The sequence below is a fragment of the Anguilla anguilla genome, chromosome 2 (assembly GCF_013347855.1).
Source record: "Anguilla anguilla isolate fAngAng1 chromosome 2, fAngAng1.pri, whole genome shotgun sequence".
NCBI classification, from domain to species: domain Eukaryota; kingdom Metazoa; phylum Chordata; class Actinopteri; order Anguilliformes; family Anguillidae; genus Anguilla; species Anguilla anguilla.
The window spans coordinates 12,130,616-12,157,852 of NC_049202.1; the positions used below are offsets into that span (position 1 = coordinate 12,130,616).

A 27,237-nucleotide genomic window follows, 5' to 3' on the forward strand; every position below is an offset into this window, starting at 1 on the left:
TGCCTGAAATTCAGGGAGCTCATGAATTTATAAACACACAATGAGAAGAAAAGCATGTGTGTTTTATGGTTCTTCAACTTTTAAAAAAATGATACGGGTTCTCTACATTTTCACTCTTCCTCTCTCGTCGCAGCGACAAATCAGCATTGTGCCGTGCGTTCGTGACGATTCTCTGACGCCGCCTCGGCCACACCAGTAAGAGAAACCCCGTAAAAGCGATGAAAAACCTATAGACTGGACTCTCTATTCAAGGTGAAGGCTAATCCTGCAGCACGGCGATCGAAATTTCACAAAAATAGGGAGACATCAACGCAAGGTTAGAAAATGGAGGTTCCTCGACTGGGACACGGCATTAGTAGCCCCGTAAGCCCGTGTGAGGACATGATCAAGAATTTGAGTTTGGAGGCGATTCAGCTATGTGAGAGGGAAGGTAAGATCGGGACCACCGAGTAGCAGTCTCTCCAGCTATGCCAGTTCTTTTTACTTGCCTGTATTTTTCGCCCATATTCTCTCTTTGGCTAATTGTCTGCGAGATCAGCTCTTTGTATAGCAATACGTCTAAAAACATTATCTTAGCCAACAATGAGATTGCTTTTTAGCACGAGAGTATGATGCAAATGCACGATGATTTATGTATTTTCTGAGTGTTGAAAATGGAAAAATGACTCCCTTATTTTGTGTATAGAGTACACATGTGGGCAAGACTAGGGTTTGTTCAGCCGGCTGGTTATGCAGGCACTGGAAATTCGATGCAGGTGGATCCATCAGTCGAAACAATGTTTTCGTCTCTGTATTTTAGCAATGTAACGACCTTGTATTGTGCCAATAATGTATGGAGCACAGAGAGATATGCGAATTCTATATTCTTTCAAATGTTGCCGGATGCGCGGATGAACGGCATTCACTGTTTCAGCACCATGGACACAGACCAAAGCTTCCCGGTGGGAAAATTTGCAAATGTTTCTGCTGTAAACTGTTTCAACACCAAGATAAGAACTGGTTCAGTTTTTCGAATTTTGTAGTCTTAAAAGGAATAGCAAACGAGGAGACACAATATTTAAAAAGGCTGAGGCTTCATCTCTTTGGGAGAGAAAAAGGTAAAAACAGAGAAAAGAAAACAAAAAATGTGAGCATGACATTGAAGATCTTCAACGGTTTAGCAGTAGGCTATAGAGACAGGTTTGCTGCCAAATCGTTGTGCTTTTTCAGTTTGTTTAAATGGATGGTTGCATTTTATAAAGTTGATTTTTTTTTTTTTTGTTTAAGTGAACGTAACCGTAGTCACCGAGTTATGGTCTTTAACGGTCTTTAGAGCTTTGTTTTAAAAGGACTACCTTAATTTGATACCTTTTGTAATTTCGAAATACTTTTAATAAAACGTGCATGTAACAGACTGGCATGTTTCATGCTAAATATTGGTTGGCAGCATTGGGTCAACGACGAAATAATACGATAGCTCAGAAAGATACAAATGTCTGACTGCTTAAATATCGAAGCACTTAACCACTGCACGTCTCAGAAAATTTCTTTCGTTAAATTCTGTGTAGATTATATGGCATTAAGCATGTATGTACAGAAAGGCTCATTCTAAAGATGGCTGCACCCATAGCCGGGAAATGTGCTCATAGGCTCCACACCCTATCATGCAATAAGTAATGGGATTTTTTCACTTGTGTTATGGCGGAACAGCTGCAAAAAGAACAAAGAGTTCCGGCCTTCTACTCAATACTTACTGTACACTCAAAAGTTCCTTGAATCTATTTTGTCAACGCTGCATGCACTTGACATTGCAAAGTCGTTGAAGCTGAAATTGCGATATCACATTCATTTCTGAAAATTGCATCATCTGTGACTAAACCGTGAATAGACTTCATGGACCTCTGTCCCGATGTCATAAATATAATTTTTAAAAGGGTGAGGTATGTTTCAATAAGGTCTCGTACCAACGCCTTTTCTGAGTAGAATTAAATGCAGTGTCTACATGGTTCAAACGCCTACAGGAGCTTGCACTCACATGGAAATTGGCAACAGTCCAAGCCATGTAATACTGGACAAGAAGGGAAAACCACACAACTCTGGGAAAAAAAACACTATATTTGGTGTATTTTTCAGAGGGATTTGCAAAATGTAAATGAAAATGCCTTTGTTAATATTTCTTTTACATTTACATTGTGGAATATATTTTCTCACGTCTTATATTTTCATTATCAACATTCTGTGCTGTCTCATAGATGCTAGACTTGTTTCAGATGTATTTAGCAGTGTTTAGCAGTGGTTTGCACAGAATGGTGCTAAGCCTATACTTCTTGCCATGCACCATATACGGTCAGGTGTACACCATAGCAACCCCTCCCACTGTGTATGTCCCTGTGCCCTTCCGGTATTCTGTTCCTCTCTGTTTACAGAACAACAGTTAGAGGATTAAGATAACCTTGGATCACAATGACTTTCAGCTGCTTGCTTTACTTTTTTGACTGCTTCCCAAAGCAATCAGAATCAGTGCACCAGTTATTTGGCAAGTGTGACGAATGGTCGATTTTAAGCAAGTCTTTCAAAATGGCATCTTTCAATTGAATTTAAACCAGTGAGGATGAAAAAGCTGCTTCATCATAATAGCTTTGTGTGTGTGTGTGTGTGTGGGGGGGGTGTGTTTGTGGGTATGTATGTATGTACTATACGTATGTATGTAGGCCTATGTAATCTCGTTGTTAGCAGTATCATTCTTGTTGCCTTATTCATTTGGCAGTTCTGAAGGGCAGGTGCTTTGTCTGGAAGCTGTACAAAATTTGCTGGAGTACCCTGCTTTATATTCCTTCCAACAACTCTCTGAAGGAACCTGGGGTTTCTTCAATTATGCTGTCTCTGGAGGGAGCAACTGGGATGAAAGCAGGGGGTTGAAACAAGAGGAGTGTGTTCAATTTAGCAGCCTGGACTGGTAAAACTGGTCTCCATTCCAGGCCGAGGCATTAGAGAAAGTCTCCTTTGGTCATCAGGTCTGCCTCACTCTTTTGACATTGCACAGTTCTTTGAATCACTTCCTGTTTTTGTAACTTATGCTCAATAAGACCCCTCTACATGGCCTTGACTCTTTGATACCCAACTGGTTTGCTAGCCAGTGTAATTAATAATTTGCTTGACATATGTAACAGCGTCAACAAGCAAGTTCTGCCTGAAGTCTCAAATTTACATATTTCTTATGTTGACTTGGTAGAAATTTGGCTGTCCAGACACCAGTCCCCAAGCTGTTAACGAACAAAGTACCCAGGACATCAGTTCATTATTCAAACAGGAGAGTACTGGGATTATTCGGAGCTGTTACACTGAACAGCCAGAGAGAAAAACCTTTTGTACCAACAGTAGATGGTTCTACTTTACAACAAGCACAGATCACTCAATCCAGTTTTATTGGTTGAATAGTAAAGTCACTTAAGCCGTGCTTTTTAATATCAACAATGGACGGATTTACATAACACCCACTCGCTTGTCAAATCAAAAAATAAAGTAGCCTTCTGATTCAGTGGCTGTCAACCACTTGATCTCCGGAAATTGACATGGTCCACAGAAAAAAACAATTTTGTTTTGTGCCGTTATTTTTAGCATCAAAAAATACGTATTATATTAGAATCTTACAAAATTTGAAATGTAATTGCTTAGCATCTTCATAATAGGTGAAGGAAGACCGCTCCTGTTTTGTGTCTGTCTGAGAAGGGGGGAAGGGGGGTGGGGGGGTGGGGGGGGGGGTGATGAGGGAGTGGTTAAGGCAGGCAGTGAAGGCCTGCCTCTCTCTCCTTTGTGAGTGCGGACCCTGGCAGGCCCATGAGCTACTGCAGGGATGAATGTTCTGTGTGGAGCCCCAGGTCCAGCTGTGTGGAGACAAGGCAAGGCACAGGGGCAGCCATCTGCCTGGGTGTTTCCACAACGGCTGCACCAGTTAATGAAAGGACCGATTTAACACACGCTATCAATTAACAAATTGTATATGCTGAACGTGCATAGGGAGACAGAAGAAAACAAAAACAACGGCAAACAAAACTGAAATGATAAGGGTTGGATTCATTAGTATTGCTCACAGAAATGTATTTCATTCGGCACCACGCGTATTTGGTGCGGGTTGATGTCCCGCCGCGAGAGGGTCTTTTTGGCCAGCTGGATCACCCGTGTTAATTATGCCCCTGTCATCGCAGACCTGATGTCCCGGGACACAAGCTCTCCCCTGTGGGCTGGCTGGCTGTTTCTCATTCATGAGCGCTCTGGACAAAGGGCAGCCATATTTGTATGCTGAGCAGTAAAGTCTAGATAGTAATAGAAGTATGCATCCACACAAACATCCATGTAATTAGTCCTTAATATGAATTAGACCCCAAAAAAATTGTTCTTGCCTAATTGAACTGTTCAGGACGTGACATGATGATGAAAGCAGGGCCTACACACTTTGCATTGCTGACATGTCTAAGTGACCTCACAAGGTATATTTGAAATGGGGAAAAATAATAACTGATAAGTGTTGAATCTTTGCTACCTTCTGGACTTATTCACACCGCTCTTGCTGTGTTTTCCAGCTTTGTTCTTTGAAGGCGTTAACAGCTTAAGTTTCTTTGCAAGCAATTAAATTAGAACACTGCTTCCATTTTACTGGCAAAAACAAGGACTGCTCCGTCGGGCAAATTGCTCTTTTTCTGAAAAGGATTAGTCATTGTTCTCAGCAGGTTCTACAGATCTGCTATCTCGCTTGAGAAGCATACTGAGCCCCAGTAACTGCGATTGTCTCGCCATCCACTAGGTAAATCCCCCCTGTCTGCCCGTTTAATTTAAAGGCAGATTTTGCCTTTTGATCAGACCTGATTAATAGACAGCATGAGGGATTGTGTCTGTCTGAGGTTCGGGGCATCTCCAGTGAGACGTCGGCGTTGGCAGCATCATTTCACACTCAGCGTGCGCTTGTCACGCCTTCCTAATCAAACAAAGCAGCGATTCAAAATGCCCGGACCCCACTGGCTTTTTTATTGTGTGTGAATGAGCCCGGCCCCTCGGTGGTCCTGTCGAGACGCGTGCGCAATCCCGCCATTTTCTCCGGTCAGAGTTTGCCGCTCACTTCCCCGCAGCTTCGCAAAGCCCTCAAGCTTGAATTTACATAACGTGTAAGTCTCAGTTTGGAGAAAACGCTTGATTTACATGAAATGTAAATGCTGCCAAAGGCAGAGGAGTCGTTGCGATAGCCTTATCAGGAGTGTCTCCTTTGTTCACTTCCATGTGCACAAAACACACCATACATTTTTAGTGAGGTTTTTGTAGTTGTGTTTGGATTTTGACTGTGAAAAAGACTGATGCACTGCGTGCAATAGGCTTCTGCCTTTGCCTTGCAAATGCCTTTTTTGTACAGCATGACTGTCCTGGCAACGGAACGACGTGAAAACATTTTGTATTGTGCAGCCCTTGCAAATGGAGCTAAGTCACGGTTTCGGCGAAATGTTGAGTTAACAGCCTGCACTTGTGAGCTGGCGTTTCGTCTGCTGTTCACATAATCCCTTCTGTTTCTCCGCAAGGAGAAAGATTTGAAATGAATTTTTTTCTTGAGAAATTTTATCACCTGTAACTCTCAACAAATCTGAGACTGAAAACTATGGGAGTACTGTATTTCATTTTTTTTTTATCACTGATTCACAAGCGATTCCCTTGAACTGTTAACATGAATAAAAAAAAATTTAATACATTGTACCTACAAATGTAAAGTAATAATGCAAGCCGGCTTGTGCAGGGTCTCCATTGTAGCTGTTCTATGGGAGGCAATGACATCTGACCTGCAATACATGCCATGCAACTTGAACAGAGTCCAGGCATTCACCCATAAGGAGTCCTTCTAGGAACCTTGCATGGCCGCCACGCAAATCAATTCAAGCAGCTGCTCTCCTGAATTTACTGAAGCAAACAATAACCGAGGAGATAAATAATAGAAAAGCTTTTCATTACGGGCGAATGTTATGTAATTCTCAGCGTGCGTTTGATTAAAAAGAGATATCGGGGTGGTTTATGGAACCCGGAATGTCACCCCTGATGGATTAGCAGCGGGAGGGCTGTCCCGCGGTACGGAGGCTGTGTCAGCACTGAGGGGGCCATGAGCCCGCCTTCCTCTAACCCCCGCCCCCCCACCCCCCGCCTCCCCCACACACACACCACGCACACACCCCACACGATGAGCTCCATCAGGACCCCACACCTCCTGACTTCCTCCCCCAGCTGTTCCTGTGTCATTTGTTCCTGAATCACTGAAGTGGCACTGGGACACGCCTACTGCCTCTCGGCAGAAGAGATGAACATTATATTTGTGTATTTATAAAATGGAGAGGAGGAGGAGGAAAATAAAATAAGAATCCAATCATGCATATATGTATGTATATATATATATATGTGTGTGTGTGTGTGTGTGTGCGCCTAGGAAATAGCACTTATTATCCCAAAATAGTTTGCTTTTATCGGTCCAAGAAATATAATAGCAGTAGGTATAATTTTATAATTTTCTCAGTAACATTACCAAAAATAGCAATGTAGTAATCAGCACTGTGGTCGGAAAAGGTGAAAAATTTTTGTTACACGGATTTTGTGAAGGGATATCTTTTTTTCAACACCTAGAGATGACCCAGAATAGGCAACATGCGCTCGATAGATAGATGCTTTGACATGATGATCAGGCATCCGAACCACTGGCACACATTACTAAAAAATATTTCAAAGAGAGTATTTAGAAAAGTGACAAATGTTGAACTCATTTTGCATATCTGCTGCTGAAGTGTATGAAAAATGAAGGTAATGGAAGTACTGCCTGAAGCCATGCACAACTCAGGGCCTTCCTCTAGAGAGATAACAACTAAAAATATTAATCTTTCCTTAAACGCATGTCTACAAAAATAGTCTTTTTTTAGGCTGTAGGTGTTATTGGGATTATATTTGAAAGCACTTTGAACTAAATCAGTGTGTCAGCTGTTTTTCTTTTTTCTTTTTTGGTAACATGAAGGGACTTTCACACATGGGATCGGTGGAGCGGCAATCAAAAATTCAATCATAATCACGGTCATTACATGAATTCGTTAAAGAGTTTCAGGTAATTACAGCTGTTTAAAACCACTGAAGACCAGGAGATGCTTAGAAAGCCTTTGACAAGTGCAGTGTATTTCAAGACAACTGAAAAGATTGTCAGTGTACCTTTTTATTTGCCCGTCAGGATGGCAGAAATGCATTGTTTCTCTACTCTATGGCATGCCTTTGGTTGGTAAAGTTCCATCCAGTAGGTATCAGTGCCAACATGGAATTATGAAATAGCAACACTTCCCCCCCACAACGGATGCTTTAGATCATCTTCACAGAAACTGCCAATATATTTTGAATTCATTTGCATTTACAGCTGGTTGTTACCCTTTCATACTACACATTTTAATAAAAACACCCACTCTTATGTTTATTTCAGAATTCAAAACGATGTGAGTCATTCTCATATAACGTTTTTTTTTTTTTTGGTAAAGGATTATCTTTGCTACACTGTGACAACTGAATATTAGTCAATGACACTTGTGTGTGTTTTAAAAAAAAAAAACAAATATGTGATCTTGCATATCAGAGAAAAATATATTTCTGTTGGCTTTTCTGCATTACAAGTCCATATATCTTACAAGACAAGAAAACACGGTCAGTTTAATTAGCTTAATTACATTCACTTGGTCAGTAAAAACACTTGCTATAAGGACTGTGTCCTGTAGCCTGGACAGGTTCCAGAACGGGCTATGCAGCAAACCATAGTGCAGGACTCCTGGCAGTGGTGCAAAAACATAGTCTTTATGCCACCAGTGTTAGGCTAGGTTTTCCACAGGCTAGGCTTCCACTGCACCTCAAAGTGATGGTCCAGGTATCTGCGGGTTACCAGTTGGCGTCTGTGAGAGATCCACCTCAGAGCAGCATCTCCTTTCCTGTAGAACCGTTTTGCTTTTAGTGTGAAAGCCAATTATCTACAAGTGAGTGCATCAGAGGAACACACAGACTTTAACTACAGGGCCTCTTATGTGGGTGCAGGTGACAGTGAAATGACTCCAGAGGCACAAATAGCAATTAAAAACAGAGCTAAAATGGACACTGGAGTGTGAGGGTAGTTATGGCTCTTACATCATATATTCCTTTACTGTAGCTCATTTTGACATGTGATTAACAGAACTTCAATTCATTTCATTCATTTAAGCATTCTGCATGGATACATTTTTCAGGATGTGCTGTTTTACTTAACTCAGCCAGAGTATTTGAGACACGCAACTTTCTTGCGGCTATCCACCTAAAATGTTTTGGAAATGCTGTAATGTTCATTGCACAGAATAAATGAATGAAATATTTTTCATTCTTTGATGCTCCTCTGTCCTTATGAACCCTAAGCTGACACTATTACTAATAATCATTAGTGTTATATAATCATCATCACCACCACCACCATCATCATCATCATTGTAATGATTATCATTAAAATGATTGCCATAATTATCGGAACAAAGATTTGTGGTTTTAGTTGCAATCCTCTTTAGAATATTCTTTTGGAACAGTACTGACTTTATTTCTTGCTACCCCTTTTGATTTACAAAGAATTCTTTGTAGTCTGAGACTTGTGTGTAATTCAAGTTAATTCTTGTCAGTGCTTGAAATTGCTCTGAGTTCACATTTGTTGAAGTAGCAGAATTCTGTGCAATAACGGACTACTAATTATTCGCCTGGGCAACGCAGTTGAGTTGTGAGCGGAGTTCGGAAACCATTTTAGTACATCTAGTACAGTAGATATATGTGACCTGACATATCAGGATTCTTCTGGCTTGCAGCTATAGTTTATGCTGTTGGATGTTTCTGCTGCTGCTGTCTGAAGCTGGAATAAGCCCACAGGACTAAAGTTACGAGCACCGACTTTGCTGCTGCAACATCTTTTCCTATTGATTTATCGCATTATAATATGAAGCATTGTGGCTATTTTTGGGTATGTGATTCAAAGTCATGAAATTTTAATGCCTTCCCTGAGGCTGAAAGTAGCACTGTAGCCCCATATGCTGGTTCCCACTAATAGAGGGTTCAGTAGAAGAAGAAAAAAACATATTTGTGATTTATGAACCAGAGGTAATTATACACATACCATGGTGAAAATATGGCAGGAGATGTGTACTGAAGCATATGGCTTAGCATTTCTCAAAATGGTGTGCATGTTTTATTAAACCCATAATTATTCTTAGATTATAATATTTGAATGTCTTAATATTGCTTAATATTATAGTATTTGTAGACATGTTGCTTGGATACTAACCCAAACTGTTCTGCATGGGTCAGGTTAATAATTTGTTACACTTGATCAAGAGCTGTCATATCAAAACCAGAAAGTAATGGTTTTGACTGAGTCTACCACTTGTAACCTTCCATTACCAGTAATTGGTCCATTATTTGAAATTGAGGAAAATTTTGTTTTATTAAAGCAGCTGACTTTTTTGTGTAACAACAATGTTGCTTCATCACACTTCGCTGTAAGCAGAGTATACCAGAGATCTAAATTTGAGCACTGGCATTTGGAATCTTGTTGATACAGGGTGCACCATAGCAGCGCTGTTTGTGCAACATTGACATGCCTAATTATAAAATACCACTGTTTCTGTATTGACTAAAATAGCCATATTCAGAATTCATTTAAAGTTTAAAAGTTCAAGGGATTCATTTGGGGGGAGGTGATGAAACATGGTGAAGTCAGAAAATAATTAATATTTGATATATCTGCAAACCCAAAGGTGTTAGATATAGTGCAATAGTGTCGTACATAATGGATAATGGTGCACCATAAATGGTATTTTGTTGGCTGGTCTTCATTAATTACCCTTTTATTTTTAATCACTCAGACTTTGATCTCCCCACTATTCACCTCAACGTAATTTGCTTTTGATTGCAGTTGGCCAAGTTGAATTAATTAGAAAAGCCCCATGGGTAAAGGGTATGCATGGAGCATGCACAATACAACAGTAAATGTAAGTAACAATCAGTTCAGCATTCGGCCATGTTTGCCAGATGGTTGCTGTTTCTTGGCATTAGTCTGTGGATTTTATTAAGTCTAAAAATGATTATTTTAGATCTATCTCATGGATCTAAAATCATTCAATTCAATGCTTCTGGTCAGCAACTATCAGCATGAATTTAATTTAAAAAAATAACTGTCATACAATTTACCTCCTTTAGACAGAGTCTCTACTGACATTTGTACATGTTAATATAAACTGAACAATAAAAAGTAATTTAATTGTTTTTAAAGGTATCTATTTTTGAGAATAAAGAGAAAAAAGCTGTGTGGCGAGAATCTTGTCTTAACCCTTTGAAGAGTAATTTTTCTGGAATGGTTTCTCAAAATACTAGTGAGTTAGTGAACTGCTTTCGCTTATCAGTAGAAATTGCTACACCAGAATTAGAATTTTCAGTTAAGAACACTCTAATCACATACATATTTGTGATATTGCACCTTAAAGGGTTAAAATCTTAGGGGCTGTGGGTAAAAAAATGATGTCCTCAGAGTTGTGCCGGGTCTCTGTTCCCGAAGTTAGTAACATACCACATTCCTTTCGCATCGCATTTGATGTTAATTTTACTCCAAAATGAATTGCACAAGCCACGCTCCTTTGTTCCTTGTCACTGTGCGACGGATATTTCATTGGAGGGCATTGAGTTCCTCAGTTAGGTTTTTAAATGGATTCCTTGTCAAGCTCTTTCAGTCTGTGGTATAAGGATGGCCTTTGTCAGTGCCCTGATTTGGTCTGTAAGTTCATGCAGTTCAGTTCCATCGCTTGTGGATAGTTGATGTTGAGGGTAATGTATCCATGCACTTTTCAGGTTATTCTCTTGCTTATGGTGCTGTCAGCTTTGAAGGGAGTTTAAGCATTAATATTTCATAGGGTTTAAGTCATTTTTATGGGCTCTTAATATAAACTGGCACTATTAAATGTAGATGTAGATGTAAATGTAGTTTTATGCAGTTGGTTGGATGACCTGCTATATTAATGCTAATCTTGTAGCCTATGAATGTGCCCGGATTGACCATGTTCATATAATTTTTACTGTGCCATCATAGAAAGCAGTTGATATTGCGAGCAGCTTGGGAAATGTATTTTTATATTCTTAATGATTTTTTAAAATGTCATAATCAGACTTCCTGCATATATTCTTTCCTATTTTACACTATGAAATAGTCTGGCAACCATCCACATTGTTTATTTCAAAATGGCTCCAAATTTCTTGATAATAACAATAATTATGGTGTTTAAAATATTAATTATGATGCTTTCAGTTCAAACACATGTTTGTGCTGGAACGCCCGCCTTTGTTCATAATTGTCTGAATACCTTACCCTGCTTTGGAGGGCTCAGATGAAATTAGATTAGTCATGTCCTTTCTCTTTTTTTGAGACTGGGTGGCAGTGTCACATGCATATGCTGATGCTCTCTTGGGGAGGGATCCGTTATGAAAGGATTCCCTTTCCTGTTCTCAGGAGCTGATTTGGATTTTTGCGAAGCGACGGATAATCTTAGCGGGAAGCGTGTTGTTTCCCCTCCCCGCTGTAAACTGTGACTGCGCCTGGGCCAGTGTGACTGGAGCCGGCATTAGCTGATGACATAATCTGTGCCCTCCCCGCTGAGCGTGCATTGGTCTTGTTGAACAAACACTAAACCCCTGTAAGCCAATAGCCTGTGGGTGTGTGGCTCCGAGCTACAGGCCAGCACCACGGTCCGCCGCCAGCATATCTGAGTACGCGGGGTCAACAAACACAGGGATCCTGATGAACGTGCCCGCTTCGCACCTTCACGCCGTCCGGATGTGAACGAGCTAAACAGAAAGGAAGCCTCGGTTTGGCCTCAGCCTCCATGATAAACGGGCTTCCCTCCGACGGTAGGCAGACTCACTTTCTCTTGCGCTCTTAATTTGTAATCTTCTACGTTTTAAGCTTCTTGAGTCGCCTTTGCATTCGCGGCGAAGATTAACAGGCGGGAGAGATGTAGGCGAGGAGAGAGGTGGCGCGAGAAATTTTTTTATTTATTTTTTTTTTTTTTAATGGTGGTCGTGACGACGTGGGGTCTGCCTGGGCGGGGCCATCCTCGGGCCCAACGGGGCTGCTGCTGCTGCTGCTGCCCTGCGGGGAGGCTGCCCTGTAAAGCACTGAGTCAAACGCAGGGAGAGCCCCTCGCTGAATGAGTTATGGCCGGCCCTCCCCTCCAGCGGCTGGCCTGTTTCTCCCAGGCCCGGGGGGAGGAAGATATAGGGTGAAGCATTAGCCTCTTCCTGACAGCTTAAAAGGAGGTATTCCTCCTCACAGGGCCATCTGCGATATTGCCATAAGCGCGATGCAGAAATTCTGTACCATGCTCCCATCCATTGTATAATCACGTGCCACCGTAGTGTGGAGAAGCCTTGTGAAAAATGGGAAATCAGACTAATTCGACAGGCAAAATAGCTTTTTTGCTTTGATGAAGACGATACCATTGGTAGACAGGGAAATATGAGATGTTTGACATTTTTGACAATGATATAAAAGAAACAAGTGAGTTTTCTGTAAAGCTGTTTTCCTTTGAACTGTAAATAGTTTGAAAATTGATAGTTTGAAGGCAAGTATCTGTTGCTCAGCATAACTGAAGGGTGCTGTGATCTGTGTCTTGAAAATATTAGCCAAACAATTTAAAACTTCAAATAGTAATACATGTCATGCAATAATTAATCCAGCAAAGTATTGCTGAATTAATGATGTCATAGATCTGTTTTTGTCAATGGCAAGTACACTGTAGATGATTACATTTTTTTTCTTCTCCCAAGATCATGCAATATGACAGCCAATATCCACAGTATGCAATCCCCCACTAATGGACAGCTTCATAATCTGCAAAACACATTTAGCCTTCAACTTGAACAGTTTGGAACTCTGAAATGGTTTGATTTGAAATGAGTGCCAGAAATAAGGTACCAATGGAAAAAAATAAATAAATAGTAAAATCCACAAATCCCTTGTTGCTGTGTCATTAAACTTCCTATGTTCTGGATGTTGTAAAGAGCCATGTTTAGCTTCACGTTGCTGTTTCTCTCACATGCTAAAGGTAGATTAGTGAGTAGTCCATTGTCTTTGCAGAAAATGAGGCTAAACCTGACTAATGACAAACTAATGTCTGATTAATGATGACCATAATTGGATAGGAAAGTGCCACGTCTCATGGTTTAACTGACTAGGTTGATTATTTGACCATTCGGCTCTATTCAATAATAGATGGAAGCCACCAGTATGTCCTTGTACCAGCCAGTTTATTTATCAAGTCATTTTACAGAACATTATGAACAGTCAACACAACTGTTTTCATCTGTGCTGTAGAGCGGGTTTAAACACGTTTTAAAGATCTGAAACAGATTTAAGCGGTCATCTGTCCTTGGGCATGTATGACTGTGTGTTGTATTTTTATACATGGCATGTTTATGGTTTGTGGGTGTTTGAAACACAATAATTTATCTGTACTTTAAGCTTTTTTGCTGCTCAATTACAAGAATTGCATAAACAAGCTGAATAATTAAAAATATTGATTTTTTTACTACAAGAACAAACTTATCTAGATCATATTCTAATAAAAAAGTTAAAACTAGTTCAATATAATATTTGTATTATTGATTATGAAATGCTTTTTTATGTTTTGTCATAAAATAAATACTTTATTATGATGTATTGTAATGGATATATTATACAGTCCATATGTTTACCCCATTCAAATCCATTTAGCATTAGCTTAATGCTTGAAAAAATTACAGAATGTGATGGTAAAGCATTTACATAAATTGAACCAAAGTGAACTCACCTTGTGTTGCTAAAAAACCATTAAAAAGCGAACAGAATATATGTAGTCCTTTAGAAATCTATGGGCAAATGACAATATATCATGCACTACCAAGAGATTTTAAAATGTTGTGGCATTTGTTTACTTGCAGAAACTGCGAGTAAATTGATTTAAAAAGTTCAGATTATGTAAAGGTAAAGTAATATATAAAAATTTGCAGCAAACGTAAAAAGTCCTTTTAATCCAGTATTCATTTAAAATGCACATACTATACTATAACTCTTCATTTTCAGTCATGATGTACTGTATCTTTTCTTGAGCCAGATTTATTAGCTATTGTGTTTATCTTTAATGACTTTCATTAGATTACCCGTGACTGTCACATAGCTATGCGGTCATTTAGCAAACCCACGCTGTTAAACCTCTTCAGACTCACCAGTGGCACCCCATGTTCATCTAGCACCACAGAACATCTACATTCAGGCTCCTCCCCACTCTGTGACATGCTTTGGGCATAGTCAGATTGAAATGAAAGAATTCAGATTTTTGTTTACTGTAGACTATAATGCAATAAATGTGTAATTAGCAGGTTACTGTAAGTATGGAGACAAACCATAACCTCAAGTCTGATATACATCTTCCTACATCACCAATATGGAATAAAGATCTCTTCAAAGAAGTTAACTTCAGAAAGGTGTTGTTGCTGGCCTTGTCTATATTGCCATGGAAACAGTTAAATCTGGCACTTCCAAGGTTCTCTTCACAATATAGTCTTGAAAGAGCAGTTCTTGCCCACTCAGTGGTGAAGGCAAGGGAGGGCTAAGATGAAAACTGAAATGGGAGTGGGAAGACATTTTCCTTCCACGGCTTTGTTAAAATTCACTGCACTTGAAGTGCATTGACAGCATGAAATTAGAGGCTGTAAGAGGCTTGAGTTGCATAATTACCAAAGACATGGTTTTATGCGTCCTAACTGCAATTCCATGTGAGCCTGTGGTAGAAATGCTATAAGAACACTTTCTAAATCAGAGTCGGGGTGTAGTGCAAAGGTCAGGCTGTCAGCGCAAGGATTCTCATTGGTTTAAAGATTGGACGAATGCATCAACAGTAACGCGGAGAGCACAATTAGAAAAATAAGCGCCCTTATTTATTTCCAGTTCCTTTGTACCTTGAGAGCAGAAAATATCGCCCTCACTTACATCAGCATTGGACATTGCTGCAAAAGGCTGATTGAGGTTCATAAACTGCTTCTGATGAAGTCCAGCTGCACTGGATGAATAATTTGAAACCAAATCCATACTCCAGGGTGTACTGAGCTGCAAAGGCTGGATGAGCCCATGTGGACCTGAATGCCTTTTGCACAAAATCCTCACCACCTCAGCCAAGTTCCAGACCACTGTGGTGACCGTGTGGAGGGTGCACAAGAGTATGCATCACAGTTTTAAAAAAAGAAAAAGAAAAACTCTAGTCCCTGCATGCAAAAGCTTGAACCTGACCCTTTGGGAAATTTTGGAGATAAAACACTCAAATAAAGGTATATGAATGATGCCTGCGAGAATTAAATGATTGTTCTATAAGAATCGCAATATGGAAAGGGAAAATTCCTGATAAAATGCATTTTTTCCATAGTTAACTAAATATGTTGACTGGCCAATGGTGTTAAATGAATATATGTCATTTTAATATCTATTTGTGCCACCCAACCAGTACATTATCAGCCATGCTGCCATTTTTAAAAATATTTTTAAAATCTACATCTTAGATCATTTTTTCTTTTTTCATTCTTGTACATTTCTTTATATTGCTGTATAATATGTTTAACAAAAAGCAATATAACAGTTATATAATTCAGTATATAAGATTGTACTCTATGTAGTTGGCAGGCAAAGGTTTTGTTCCTTGCCAACATGTACTAAATGAAAATATTGCATGTTGAACTCAGATCTATGTGCTATTTTCACAAACAGTCAAAAATGAATCAGAAATGCAAAAAAATGAACATAACCATGCTATATAAAGCATACTATGCAAATTGTCAACTCATGACTATGCGCATAGCACTGATATTATTACATGTGGTCTTAAGCAAAGTATATTTGCTTTTACTGATTTCATGTACACTATTAAAACATGTTTACTCCATTTGTCAGTGCTGATGATGCAATGTCCTTGAACGGTATTAGGTTAAGCCACGGAAACAGGGATGGAAGTAGTCTCTTTTGCATATGTAATATGCCTCAATTAATAAACAGCCATTTGCCAAAATAAGGCCACAGCCTCATTTACAGACAGAAATTATATAAGGTTCACCTTATTTGTTTGGCCTTGTGTACCTATTTATAAGATTTTTTTTAAATATATGGGTGCTGTATCTTTTGATTGGCATTCTCTAAATAATGTGTCACTACTGTGCTCTTTACCAGTATAAATACGTTATAAATAATTCTGGCATGTATTGGTATTGATATTGACTGAAATAGATGAATGGAAATGGAAAAAAGGTCAATCGATTACTTTCAGTCAAGCCAATCTTCCCTTGGACTACTTTGTAATGTTAGATTCCCATGCAGTGGGAGTGAGGCACACTTCCTTAGCATTCACAAGTTTCCCCCTAAGAAAATGATTCTACGTGGCATGGCAGTATCTTTGCCGGAGGCAAAGACCTGGGTTGCCTCATGAGGACAGCGGTCTGACCAGCACTGGAGCCCTATTTATTTAGCAGGCTGTCACGCTGTTTTAACAGCCCGGCAAAATCCAAAGAGACATGACTGACACGCTGAAATATCTTAGAAATGTGCATCAAATTACAGGTGCCATGAGTCAGCTGCAGTGACGTTAGCATTCATTTTACAAACGTTGGTCTGATGATACTTGAGGATCCAGCCCATTGTTGTGGCGATCCAACAAAATGGAGCAATAACTATACTCCACACGCTCTCCAGAAAATGCCTTCCATGATCCATTTTGTACAATTTTGCTGTTGTCGTTGGTTTATTATGAAAGAAAATGTTCATTTAAAAATTAGTGCAGTAATAATTTGGTCAGAAGACAGTCTCTGCAATTATCAAGTCATTCAAAATGGATGCTTCTAACACTGAGGGTCATATCTGTTTCACACACAGACCTGGGCTCGTTATCATGACTCTTTGTTTCAGTATAGCCCGCAGCCTCCAGCAAGAGAGAGCGAGAGATAGCAAGAAGTGCAGTGCAGTGCAGTTGAGCAAAGGTAATACAGATATAAAAGTTTTATTTGATTCCACAGTATGGTTCAGGCGGTTCCTGTTCCTATCTTTTATTTTACACTCCAGCAGAACAGTTTTAGTGACAGGTTTGCCAGGTTTGTGTCAAATGGTGTAGTGGACAGATTCCTTCATCTTGTTATCTTATTTTGTACTGGGTGAACTTCCTAAAGTTGCCTGGTACCTATGAATGTGGACCTGAGATCTTGTTTGAACACTACCCTGTTGACTGGTGTCTGGTAATGATTTCCAAGCAGTACCTTTTAAAATATTTGTCTGTTGCCTCCTGTTACCAAATCTCCTTTTTCACTTTGGAAATAAGAGGGAATAAGACAGCAGGGATGGAAGAGTGTGACTTCCCTAAACCCCAAACTTCCCCATAATTGGTAGGGCTATCACTCAACCGTCAATCATGACCTGCATGAACCAAACAAAAAACCCTGCTCTTTGTAGCAAAATTCTGATTGGTTTACATCATTGTCACATAATAGGGGTTTATGAAGTTTCACTTCCATATCAAGATTGGGTTGTAGAACAAGGATAAATACAGTACAATAATTGATCACAATTTGTATGAGCTTTTCAGCATCGTGACGAGAGAACTGCTCTGGAAACATTTACTGGCTGTTTGTATGTACCCTCAAAACTATGAAGACATGTTTTCCTGACCATCTCAGAGAGTTTTAATAATTAGTACATGTGGACGGATGTGGACCTCACACTGCACATCCATTGCTTCCTGAGCATAATCTACTGTCACTAATTTCACACCCCCTGCGATTTCACAAGGACAAAACACTAATTTAAATGGTCAAACTGCCAGGGGAAAGCTTGGGGAAGATTGCTGTCTTTACAAATCTCCCAGCTCTGCACCACTTGCTATATTATAATGAGACACGGTGTGAGAACGCATGGTACTGTTCTTGGAAAACAACAGTATGTAACCTATATCTCTATGATGCTTAGATAAACTAGTGTGATGTATCCATAATGACCGAGATTACTCATTTAATTCTTTACAGAATCTCAACCCTTTATATAACATCCCTTCTGACAAGACTCCAGGATCAACCAACTTTCCACTACTGGTGTTATTGTGGAGTTTTGGTTTTTTGTGTTTTATAGGTGCTATAAATTACAGGAAAAGATCTGTGACTTGGTTAATGATGAAGTCATCATTAACTGTCTGAAGAGTTACAGTACAGTAAGCTTTTGAGATATTCAGTGTAACCAGTGGACACAGAAATGTTGCTATGGTACCAGTTATGTATTCAAATGGTAAACTTTTTGAAATCCCAATGATAGTGGTGACTGGTACCATTGAATGGGTCCAGTTCAATGATTCTTAAAGATCTCTCAAAGAAACCTTCATCATTTAATTGACTTGATTTGATCTGTAACTGTCATCTTCAGCGCAATTGCAAAATTATTCTTTTGCCCTTTTAATGCAAGTTAGAACCTTCTTTTTCTGTGTTTTCCTAATTAACACAAACTGCCTGATTCTTCCACAGGAAATAAATCCCAGGACAGTGGGATTGCAGAGATGGAAGAACTTCCAGTTCCACAGAATATTAAAATTAACAACATCACATGCGACTCTTTCAAGATCTCCTGGGACATGGACTCTAAAGCTAAAGAGCGAATTACCCACTACTTCATCGATCTCAACAAGAAAGAGAACAAGAACTCAAACAAGTTTAAACACAAGGTAGATTTTGAAGGCTAAAGGCTGCACTTTAAAATGTAGTTTAAAAATTGTATTATTATTGTTGTTGTTGTTGTTGTTGGAATTCCTGTTTATTATCTCCACAAGGTAGACATGGGACTAGATCACGACGTCATCTAGAAAATTAATTATTTTTTGCTAAGTTTTTTGCTGTCATTCCATGAATTATCTTTACTTATGGTTAAAAAGAGGAGGTAGAATCTGTCATGCTGAAGTAAATGGCTTTATCTCTGGAAACCATTACTCTTTGGTTGATGCGCGTCCTGAATTTTATTTCATTCCATTTTCTTGTTTTAATATGCCTCGGTCATTTCAAACGAGCCTGCCTAAGTCCTTTAACCTTGCAGCTCGCCCTGCGATAATGAAATGGAATAAATCGGTTGTCTAATCTCCAATTCGATCACAACAGCACTCCATCAGTTGCCCAGCTGGCATTTAGCACGACTTCTGTGCCTGAAAATAGCGTTATTTCCTGAAACGACCTCGGTAAATTCCATACCCATTTTTCCTTGCGGAGATGATGCTACAATAGCCTCCGTGTTACTACAGATGCTGATACACTTTCTCCATGGGGAAGGTAGCAGTGTGTATGAATACTGCATACACCCATCAATAGTCTCCAAAAGCAGGACTCCTGTGTGCTATACTTGAGTCTTGAAAGGCCATAAGCAAAGTGGGTTCTGAAAACAGATGACTGCACTGAGGTCGCTTTCCTCCAGTTACTGCTTCATAATAACACTAACGGGGGAACATTTCACAGCTATGGGGGGTTGGGGGGCGGGAGGGAGGGCAGTGAAACAGAGTCTTTTCACCGTCCGTTGCCTTCCAGGATGTTCCGACGAAGCTGGTTGCCAAGGCGGTCCCCCTGCCCATGACGGTGAGGGGGCACTGGTTCCTGAGCCCGCGCACGGAGTACACGGTCGCCGTGCAGACGGCCTCCAAGCAGAGCGACGGCGACTACGCCGTGTCGGAGTGGAGCGAGATCATCGAGTTCTGCACCGCGGGTGAGCGCCTGGCGACGCGGCGAGAAAGACCCACTTCACAAACACGCGCACCGCCGTTAACGCGTAGTCCTCGCGACTTTGAGCGATCGCTCCGCGTTCCTCCCTGGCAGTGAAAAATGGCCACGGTGTCCTCCTACTTAGTAGCGCTTTGAGCTATCGCAGAGATATAAGTTTCCCCATCTGTTTGTTTCCAGACTATTCCACTGTGCATCTAACGCAGCTGCTGGAGAAAGCCGAGGTGATTGCGGGCAGGATGCTGAAATTTTCCGTGTTCTATCGCAACCAGCACAAAGAGTATTTCGACCATGCCAGGTAGGCCTACAGTATGTGTTCTTGTGTGTTTACCCGCTCTAACCATGTGCATTAATTATTGATATTGGACTGAGGGAAAAACATTCTGTTGCAGTAATGAGCTCTGGGGCTACATCGAAATTATGGTTGTAATAGAGAAGTCAACCATTGCTACAAATGAGCGAGACATATAAAGTCATTCATTATTCACAGTATTATTACATTGCACTGAAGCACTCGCTCTTACTTTCCCAAGTCTTTCTTCCTGCATTTGAGGATATGCTGTATCCTCGGGAAGCTGGCAGTGTCCTGAACAATATATTTAAAAGTGCTTGCACTGTCATGCATTCAAAGTCATGTAAAAACCCTCAACCAAACCTAATTTTACTGTGAAATGGGCTGTGGAGAGAATGGGGAGAGAGGTGACTGAATATTATAATAAATCCTGGTAGAATGGTGGTCTGCTGTTTTATGACTTGAACCAGCAAACGCCTGAGACAAGCACAAGACTGAGAACAGCACAATCCTGAGGCCAGCAAAAGACTGAGAACAACACAAGATGAAGACTGACACAAGGCCCTATTTTGCAGCCCTGGCTGTTAGAAGCAGGAATGAAGCAGGATCACGTCCTTTGGCGTGATCAGTACACACAGCTGTTTTTGGCCAGATACTGATCCGGCAGTGCAGTCAAAAACTGAGCGATGTCACAAGTTCAAATAGTACAGGGTGCTCACTAGCAAGCATTCCCTTCATTGGCTGCCAGTAATATAATATGTGAGCTTGTTCTTAAAAGCTGCATCTTAGGATGTCATATCTCAGTCTGTGTAGCAAAAAGCATTAGTCACCATTTGCTTGCATTCTATTAGTTGAATATTATCATCCAGATTTTAACCTTGCTGCCCAGTGCCAGAGGCTGTGCGTAAGCATTCATCTCTCTCTTGACTTCCTCTTCCATTAGAAGAACCAAAGAAAATGGTGACATCAATCTGCGCGGCTCTGCTTGTGTTTGTAGTGCCGTTTTGCTAAGCAGACTTTTAGTAATGAATGATCCTGTTAAAGAGAGCATCTTGCTGAGGTCTGTGTTGATGTTGAAGATGCACTTTATCCTCTCACTGACACAGCCGTTAGCAATTGACTTCCCCGGGAGACATTAGGCATTCCACTGTGGAGCTCAATACACTTCACAAAAAAGACTGCTCTCAGTGCTTGGGTTGAACGTCTCAGCAAAACAAATGGCTATGAAACAAGATGCTCGAAGCACCATGAAATGTCAATTAACTCGATTTCAGTTGCTACCAACCCTCTTCTTCATGTTAATATATTAACCTAGAGAGGCCAAGGTATGTAGAGAGGCTGTAGGCTGAGATGGAGGCTCTGACCTGGGAACATTGACGGAAGGCTTTCCTCCTGTTCCACATCACTGTGCTTCTTCCATCTGAGCTTCAGAGAGCTTTACCTATTACTCTAAATCCATATTCCTTCCCTAAATACGATTGTGCTACGCTGTCTCCTAAGCCAGATTGAATGGTTGCTTTTTTTTCCTTTGGAAAAAGACACATGAGTGCCATCTCATGGATAAGAAGTGTACCCAGGGATGTACTGTGAAGAATAACATTACATCCCATTGATAGTATGCAGTAGGGCTTTCCATACCACGCGCAATGGTCCCTCAACTGTCAGATCTATAAATGCATGGAACAGTATTTAAAATCCAACTTTTTCAACGTTTTCAAATGGCTCATAGAACCATTCTGCCTTTCAGTGCAAATTCGGCATTCCACAACCATGTGTAATTCAGATTCATGTTTTCTTCTAAGCTCTGTTCAGTTTGTGACAATGTAAGTACCATTCAGTATCACAAGACACACCTGCTCTGTTCATTCCAGGGAGGCCCAGGAAAACAAAATGTTGCCCTCGGTGAAGGACAACAGCGGCAGCCACGGCTCCCCCATCAGCGGCAAGCTGGAGGGCGTCTTCTTCAGCTGCAACACCGAGTTCAACACGGGCAAGCCCCCGCAGGACTCCCCGTACGGCCGCTACCGCTTCCAGATCGACGCCGAGGCCCTGTTCAACCCAAAGACCAACCTGTACTTCGGGGACTTCTACTGCATGTACACGGCCTACCACTACGTCATCCTGGTGCTGGCCCCCGAGGGCTCGCCCGGCGACGACTTCTGCAAGCAGCGGCTGCCCGCGCTGGACATCACCGACAACCGCTTCCTGACCTGCACCCGGGAGGAGGACGGCCGGCTGGCCTTCCACCACGCGCAGGACGTCATCCTGGAGGTCATCTACACCGACCCCGTGGACCTGGCCCTGGGGACCGTGGCCGAGATCAGCGGTCACCAGCTAATGAGCCTGTCCACGGTCAACGCAAAGAAGGACCCCAGCTGCAAGACCTGCAACATCAGCGTGGGCCGCTAACCCCACCCCCCCTGAGGAACGCCCAAACAGACTGTTTGACCCCTTTAATGTTACATCCGCCATCGTTCCCACTCTTCCGCGGCATGCTTCACACGGCTTTTTTGCCGAACGGCGGTCTCTCCTTCGGCCCGTTTTTCATCTTTTTCTCAAATCTATTCTCGCTAGATTTGTTGTGTTCCTGTTTTTTTTTCGGTTTTCTAATCATTTTTCGGGAGGTATCTGTGAAGTCCCTGCCAAGACATACGATAACATTGCTTTATTTACCCACACCCCTAGCCCCGCCCCCTTTCACCCTCCTCCTGGCTGTGTTGCTTGTAACAGACATTTCTCCAACCTTAGAGCTGCAATGTAATATTTTGCCAAAGGTAACAAAATGATCAAACTGCTGTAGAAGATCATTGATAACAGCTTCTCAAAGGTATTATAAATGAATATTAACGCTATCTTGTAATTAAATCAAATTACTGGATAATTCATAAGAGCATGATGGGTTGTACCTGCAGCATGAATTTAATATTGAAATCCTTGAAATGTCAGCACCTACACCTTGTTGTTCTGCAGTGTAACATGGTATTTATTCAGAATAACGAAAACATAGACTGTGTTTGAGCATAATAAATGTGATAGAAAAATATTTATTTTTACCATTGTATAGAAAATGAACAAATCAAAAGTGCACAATATCAAGAATTCAGATCATAGCAACGAGTCGATTTTTTGGGGAAAAACACCTTCCAAGCAAAAACAAAAGAGAAAGAAAAACGAATACAGACTTTGCCAGAATTACGTGCACTAACAAGCTAACATACACAAGCTCTCTTTAAGACAAAATAATTTAACAAAGGATGTGTTAAGACCATAGAATCTAATTTGGGCCATAGGGAACAGAACATTCTCAACCACATTGATTGTAGCACAACAATTTAACAGCTTAATAGTTCATCGGCATGCAGACACTCAATGGGATTTTACCGTTTTTTAACGTTACTTGCCGTTATAGGTTATAGATACATTTCCATTGTAATAATTTAGATTGTGGGTCTTTTGAATGACAAGTTTCTCAAGCAGAATTGCACTTAACAGAAAGCATCACGTGAGCACAGCTTCTGTACTCCCTTTAGTGGTTCTCATATTTCACAGTACAAAGTAATATATTTAATAAAATGCTGCTCACGAAAATCATGACCATATTACAGCTACATTCCAGATATTAAAAAAAAAAAAAACTATAAAAATGTCCAGACTGTGATGTAAAGGATTATAAAATTGTACTGTATGGACTTGTACGGCCTATTTGGAATGAGTGCACAAAGGATGCTGTTAAAAGGCATGGCTTACGCCTTTTCATTAACAAACAGCAGTTTATTGTTAGCCTAATTGATTTTCAGGTTGTATATCTTTATACGACTCATTATTTGGTCTTCGTTCCAAATGACATATTTATTTTCTTGAGGCCATTACTAGTCGATAAGGAGAATTCAATACCGGCACCAATTGATGTTATGGAAAGTACTTATTTTCTGGAAAGACTTAATTGGTGTGCTAAGAGCTTATAAATTTGAATAGCATTGGGGAAGAAAACAATTTTCTATGGTAGAGTTGCAAATCTGAGCATTTGCATATTGTCTTTTCAATATTATCAATTTAAAGTCAATACTACTTAATGATACTAGAATTAGACACCTTTTGAATTACGACCAGATCTGATAAAGCTGCATGTTATTTTGGTTTTGATTTAAAAAATATATATATAGTAACAATAAAGTGCCATATTTTAGCATAGAAGTGTATACATTTTTTCACACAAACATCAGCTCTTTCTCTGGACTTTTAAATAGAGTAGCACTTAACAATGGTTGCTACATAGTGCAGTGCGTTGCATTTGTGTCACAAAGGGCAAGGGGCATTTTGGGGTTGTATAGCAACAGCTGAATAGCTTGCCATCTCATTACTGTGTAGACCAAGATGATGGTTATTAAAGTGCATAAAAGTGTCAGTATGGCACAACAACGTCCAATATGAAACACTCCAGTTCATGTCCTAGCAGTTCCTTTGAAAAATAAAAAATAAATAAATAAATAAATAGATACAAACGGAAAGGGTTTTCTCTCAGATAGCCTTGGAGGTTTCTTGTTTACTGAGAAGGACTTCCAGTAATCTGAGCTTAGCTTTTAGATTCTTGTACTCGTGGTACTCCTCGGCCATGGGAATGCGGTCGTCTTTTTGTGCAGTCCTTCCGTAGAGGAGAAGAGTAACGCATTAAGCAGGGTCGTCCCTTTCCATGCACACCGCTTATAAACCCCCCTGTGTTGCCTTATTAAACTAGTTTTGTACATCAGTGGGAAAAAAAATGTATTTTATTTTAATCAATGCATTTACGAAAAATATTATATGTACAGAACAGCTGTGCCCCCCCCCCCCCCCAGTCTGTCATTTTGTTGTAGTGCTCAGTGGGTGTGTGCATTACGCTGTTGTATCATTTCTGCTGACTACTTTTGTGGATGTTATTTTATTTTTTCTTCTATTTTTTTTTCTAAGCGATGTTGAAAACATAACCATTCATTAAAACGCAAAAAGCAAAAAAAAAAAAATTAAAATCTGAAATGTCGTCTTTTTTTTTTAAGGAGTCTTACTCCTTACCTCCCCATCTGTTTGAAGAACTGCTCCTCGAATTCTCGGAGGGCTTTGCGTCGGCGTCTCTTCTCCACCCTGGTTTCTCTGAGACACTCCAACAGCTCCGGCCTGGGATGGGGTGCACAGCACAAACACCGCAACAATTCCCTCATGCTCTACAAATCCACTTCAGCTTCTCGTCTTTGGCTAACTGCGGCTAATACATCAAATAAGACATTTTCAATCATGTGGATTAACTAGACGTGCTCATTTTCCGACTCGGATGTACGCTCTGAGACATATTCTATTATCAGGTTCGCTTCTGTGTGAATCTGTTGTTTATATTGCCTGAAAAAAGGCTTGTCTTGATCCAACCTAAATATAATTGCGGGCATATCTCTTGCGAGCCACTGTTGGAACTGAAGACAGATTCAATAATTAATCACTTAAGGCAAACAGACTGGTGAGATGACTGTTCGCTCCTTTGTCATCGCTGGCAGATTAAATTTTGCTTTCGCAGAGGGAATGTGATGAAACTGAAGCACTTAGATTAATGTGAGCCATACAGCATTCATGGCTGTCCTACTATATGGCTTAAACAGGCAGTAGTCATTAAAAAGTTCCTATGTTCTGAAGCACACAGTCAATACACATTCTTATTTCTTATCTAATTACTCATTAAGTAAAAAACAACGATTGTGCATACACATATATGCATGTACATACACAACACAACAGTTTCCCAAAATCGCTAACATATTATTTTCTATTCCTAATGCTACTTATGAAGACCAACTCTAACAATAACTAACTTCAAAGAGAGGCAAACTTGTTAAAACCATTGCGAGCTGCAACCGAAGCTTGAATTAGGTGGCTTAAGGTTAAGACGGGGCTTAAACGTGCTGAGCCGCAACTGTCCGAGCACAGGCCGGCGACCTCTGACCTCGCGCGGGGGGAAGGGGAGGGCGGCGCTCTACCTTGACGCCTCGTGCAGGTTGGACATGGTGATGGCGGGCTGGCGGACCGCTTTGACCTCGTCCAGCGGCGACACGAAGGCCGTGTCGCTGTCCTCCTCCTGTGGACACGGGGGCTCGTCCGGGGCCACCGGGGACGTCGCCAGGCAGGACAGGGCCAGGCGGCGCTGCGCGCAGTCTTCGTCGGAGTCGTCCTCTTCCTCCTGCATCAGGCAAGGCAACGCTGAGTCAGCCCATCTGCCGGGGCCTCCTGTCAGAGCTCCCACGCACGGGACACTGCAGCTGAAACACATGCCCTCCTCTGATGCCCGTGCCCGTTGAGTCAGTGCGTCTGCAGGCCAGCATGCCGTTCCATTAGCAGCAGTGAACGTAGCAGACCCCGGCCAAGTGAAACCCACACTAGCCCTGGCGGGGTGATACCAAGCGTCCACCTTTGAAGAAACTTTATCAACTGCGCCACTGGAGAAACAATTCAACCCATTCTTAGTTTATCTCTGTAATGTGGTTTCACTGTGTCTCAGAAATGTGGCTTGATTAAGGTAAGGAACAGGAGCACTGCCGCACCTCCAAACATTCTAAACAAATCGAGTGGAACTAGTGGAAAATCTATTATTCACACAACAAAAAAAATAAGCTAGCTACTGGTGTGCAATCTTATTTAATACACCATTTTTTGTAAACACCCCAAAATCTGACTTGGATTAGAAGACACAGCTCTCTGTCAACCTTGTTTGAAAATAACTCACCACACTGTCAATCTCAATCCCACTGAAAACACATTCTGTTTGATAATGGATGAAAAGCAAATGGTGGCACTAACTACACAAATGCACAGAAGCCACTGCACTCAGTTAGCGTCCTATCATATGGGAAGGACCAGAGAGCTGTGAGTGATCAGGGCAAGAGATCAGAGGAATTAAAGTGACATGCACTAGATTAGAGAATAAACACAAACTCACTATTGTGGTGATGGAGGGGGAGGCACACAGCAGCTGTTTGATCATTTGGTATCTGTCATACAAGGGCTTTACCAGGTTCCTCTCCTGTTTTGTGCCCTGAAAACAGACATATTTTTATAACAATTTAATATTTGAATATCATCATTGCCTAGCCATCAGC

The 27,237-nt window shown here is 40.9% G+C and overlaps 2 protein-coding genes across 4 annotated transcripts in view; one reads left to right on the plus strand and one right to left on the minus strand.

Moving 5' to 3' along the window:
* On the plus strand, positions 1 to 23,775 carry phyhiplb (phytanoyl-CoA 2-hydroxylase interacting protein-like b). Of its 2 annotated transcripts, none has more exons than XM_035407137.1 (5): positions 1 to 430; positions 18,598 to 18,794; positions 19,642 to 19,816; positions 20,011 to 20,128; positions 21,994 to 23,775. In XM_035407137.1, the coding sequence occupies exons 1-5, from the start codon at positions 325 to 327 to the stop codon at positions 22,529 to 22,531; spliced, it is 1,134 nt and encodes a 377-aa protein (XP_035263028.1). In that variant the 5' UTR covers positions 1 to 324; the 3' UTR covers positions 22,532 to 23,775. The 2 variants fall into 2 exon arrangements, with proteins under 2 accessions (XP_035263028.1, XP_035263029.1); XM_035407138.1 differs by lacking the exon at positions 1 to 430 and adding an exon at positions 11,727 to 11,928.
* Positions 23,136 to 27,237, minus strand: part of fam13c (family with sequence similarity 13 member C) — a 10,827-nt gene continuing 6,725 nt past the window's right edge. For both annotated transcript variants that reach the window (XM_035407135.1, XM_035407134.1), the window contains exons 7-10: positions 27,078 to 27,173; positions 26,122 to 26,321; positions 25,172 to 25,273; positions 23,136 to 24,764 (exon numbers count right to left, since the gene is read on the minus strand). In XM_035407135.1, coding sequence (XP_035263026.1) covers positions 24,641 to 24,764; positions 25,172 to 25,273; positions 26,122 to 26,321; positions 27,078 to 27,173 — 522 coding nt within the window. In that variant the 3' untranslated portion in view covers positions 23,136 to 24,640. The remainder of the gene's footprint in view (positions 24,765 to 25,171; positions 25,274 to 26,121; positions 26,322 to 27,077; positions 27,174 to 27,237) is intronic.